General features: G+C 43.1%; 1 protein-coding gene across 1 annotated transcript; it reads left to right on the top strand.

Moving 5' to 3' along the window:
* The first annotated feature begins 241 nt into the window (after positions 1-241).
* LOC131874815 (nuclear pore complex protein NUP62-like) lies at positions 242-2107 on the top strand. Its single transcript, XM_059218731.1, has 2 exons — positions 242-1016; positions 1464-2107. The coding sequence occupies exons 1-2, from the start codon at positions 242-244 to the stop codon at positions 2105-2107; spliced, it is 1419 nt and encodes a 472-aa protein (XP_059074714.1).
* The last annotated feature ends 241 nt before the right edge of the window (positions 2108-2348 follow it).

Genomic DNA, 2348 nt, shown 5'->3' with positions numbered 1-2348 from the left:
ATTAAGATTTTTTTTTTAATTAAAAAATAATAAGTCCTCTATCATTATATGGTCGGCCAACCCAACCCAACCCAACCGGTGTCCTATGATATCATATAAATACCAGTCCAGAATGTTTTAACAAACCAAATCAACTCACAGGCGTACAGGAACAACATATTTTTTGTTTTACAAAACCCTAAGGTCTAAAGGCTTCAGTTTTCAATTTTAATCTTTTGTCGGCATTACTCGTGCTTTGGCCATGGCGACCAGAGGATTTGAATACTCTCTATCACCCGGGAGTTCATCAATTCCTTTCATGTTTGGATCTTCGGCTTCTTCGCCACCAACACCTCTCTTCGGTGTCACTGCGGCTGATGCACCTACGCCTCTCTCCGGCGTTGCTGCGGCTTACGCGCCTGGGACTCCATTGAACAGCACCTCGGGTTACGTGCCTAGGCCTAATTTCTTTGGCACCACTGCGGCTTGCGCGCCTGCACCATCCTTCCCTGGCACTGCGACTTATGGGCCTATTTCTTTCTTCCCCGGTCCCGCGCCTTTCCTCGGCAGCAGTGCAGCTTACCGGCCTACGGCTCTCTTCGGCACTCCTACGGTTCGTCCACCTACGCCTCTCTTCGGCGCTCCTATGGTTTGTCCACCTACGCCTTTCTTTGCAATCCCCGCGCAATCTTCTGTACTGGATGCGGATGCGTCTTTCAACACTCCGGGCATAGCATTTACTCCACCCACGCTTTTCAACACTCCGGCTGGAAATTCTACTTCGAATTTTGTTACTCCGGCAACTTCTTCAACGACTCAATCGTCCTCTGCATCTCAACTGTCACGTGTGTTTTGCAGCGATGCTTCGTCTTCTTCGACCACCGGTGCAACTGCCCTAGCACATACCACTAATTCTGCTGCTGTAACCGTGCCATTTTCATCACGACCAACTTCCACTACCAATTCCGCAGCATATCCCCGTTTTCACTTATTGTCTTCAGACGCATCTGTAACAACTCCTAGACCTTCTCTAATTCGTAAGTCTCTCTTTCGTATAGTTACTGCATTATGATTTGTCATTTACTGTTTGATAAATATTTGGTTAGGTTATGGTGAACCTTGAAGGTTTCTTAGGTTTCGGAATGTTGGCAGAGATTATAGGCTGCCTTGAAATGTTTTATTTTGCTTTTAATATCTCGACCAGGATTAGATCACATATCTGAAGACTTCTAAATGTAATGGATGGTAAATTCATCTGATAAACACATTGAGCAATATATTAAGATTAGAAAATGTCAAGTCAACTTTGAGTGTAGCAAATCAACTTTGAGTGTAGCAAATGCATGATTAACATAAATCAAATATGTTTTCTCTGCGCACAGAGTTTTTATAGATATAGATGAGTATGCATTTAGAAATGAATTACGGTTTGATGTGACTTGAGATATATGGAACTAACATTGTTTGGTGTTTCGGTGTCGCAGCTAACTTTGGAGAGTGGGATAGGCCAATGGAAATAGCGGGCCAATTTGACAGTTTTAATCTTATGTTGAGACAACGTATGAAACAGAAATATGCTACTATGGGAGAGAGGGATCAACTTTATGAGAGAGTAGCAAGGGCAGAGGTTGGGAGAGATTGGGCCCTAAGTGAGAGACACCAAGCTCAAGCAGATTGGGATAGTCTGCAGATCCAACATGATGAGGCTCGCGAGAGGGAGAGACAAATGCGGATAGAGGTGCAACAACTATATGCTAAGATAGATGCACTTAAAGTGGAGCAGGATCGTGTGCGAGGAGAGCTCGAGAAACTTCATCAGACAGAGGTGCAACAACTATGTACTAAGATAGATGCACTTACAGTGGAGCAAGATCATGTGCAACAATTGTGTGCCAAGATAGATGCCCTCAAAGTAGAGCAAGATCGTGTGCAACAACTATGTGCTAAGGTAGATGCACTCAAAGAAGAGCAAGATCGTGTGCGAGGAGAGCTGGAGACACTTCATCAGATGAGAGTAGAAGATATACAAGTATCGCAGAGGATGGATGCATTGACAATGGAGAATGCTAGCTTGACAGAGGCATTAACGCAAGCAGAGGGGCACCGAGAAGGCTTCGTTTTATTGTAGCCTCCAAATCGTATACCACTTATAAATTTTGATCTCATATTATGTCATAGCCGTAAGAGAATATTGATTCTGTCCTCATATTTTGTCATAATCGTTAGAGATTGAGTATATATCGTATGCATATACGGATAATTAATTATTGCAAGGACATTTTCTATTAAGTATTAGGAGGTTCCTTCAATGTTGTTTCCTATCCATAGATAGAAGTGAATGTGACATAAGTTTCCCTTAGAAACTGTCT

Source organism: Cryptomeria japonica, chromosome 4, assembly GCF_030272615.1.
Source record: "Cryptomeria japonica chromosome 4, Sugi_1.0, whole genome shotgun sequence".
Classification (NCBI taxonomy): domain Eukaryota; kingdom Viridiplantae; phylum Streptophyta; class Pinopsida; order Cupressales; family Cupressaceae; genus Cryptomeria; species Cryptomeria japonica.
Note: the sequence above shows the minus strand (reverse complement) of the source record. Positions and strands in the feature narration are given on the sequence as shown.

Bases quoted from the DNA above. Each gene is read 5' to 3' on its own strand.
- LOC131874815 (XM_059218731.1), top strand. From the start codon at position 242: ATGGCGACCAGAGGATTTGAATACTCTCTATCACCCGGGAGTTCATCA. The intron at 1,017-1,463 runs GTAAGTCTCTCT...TCGGTGTCGCAG, and splicing joins TCCTAGACCTTCTCTAATTC to CTAACTTTGGAGAGTGGGAT.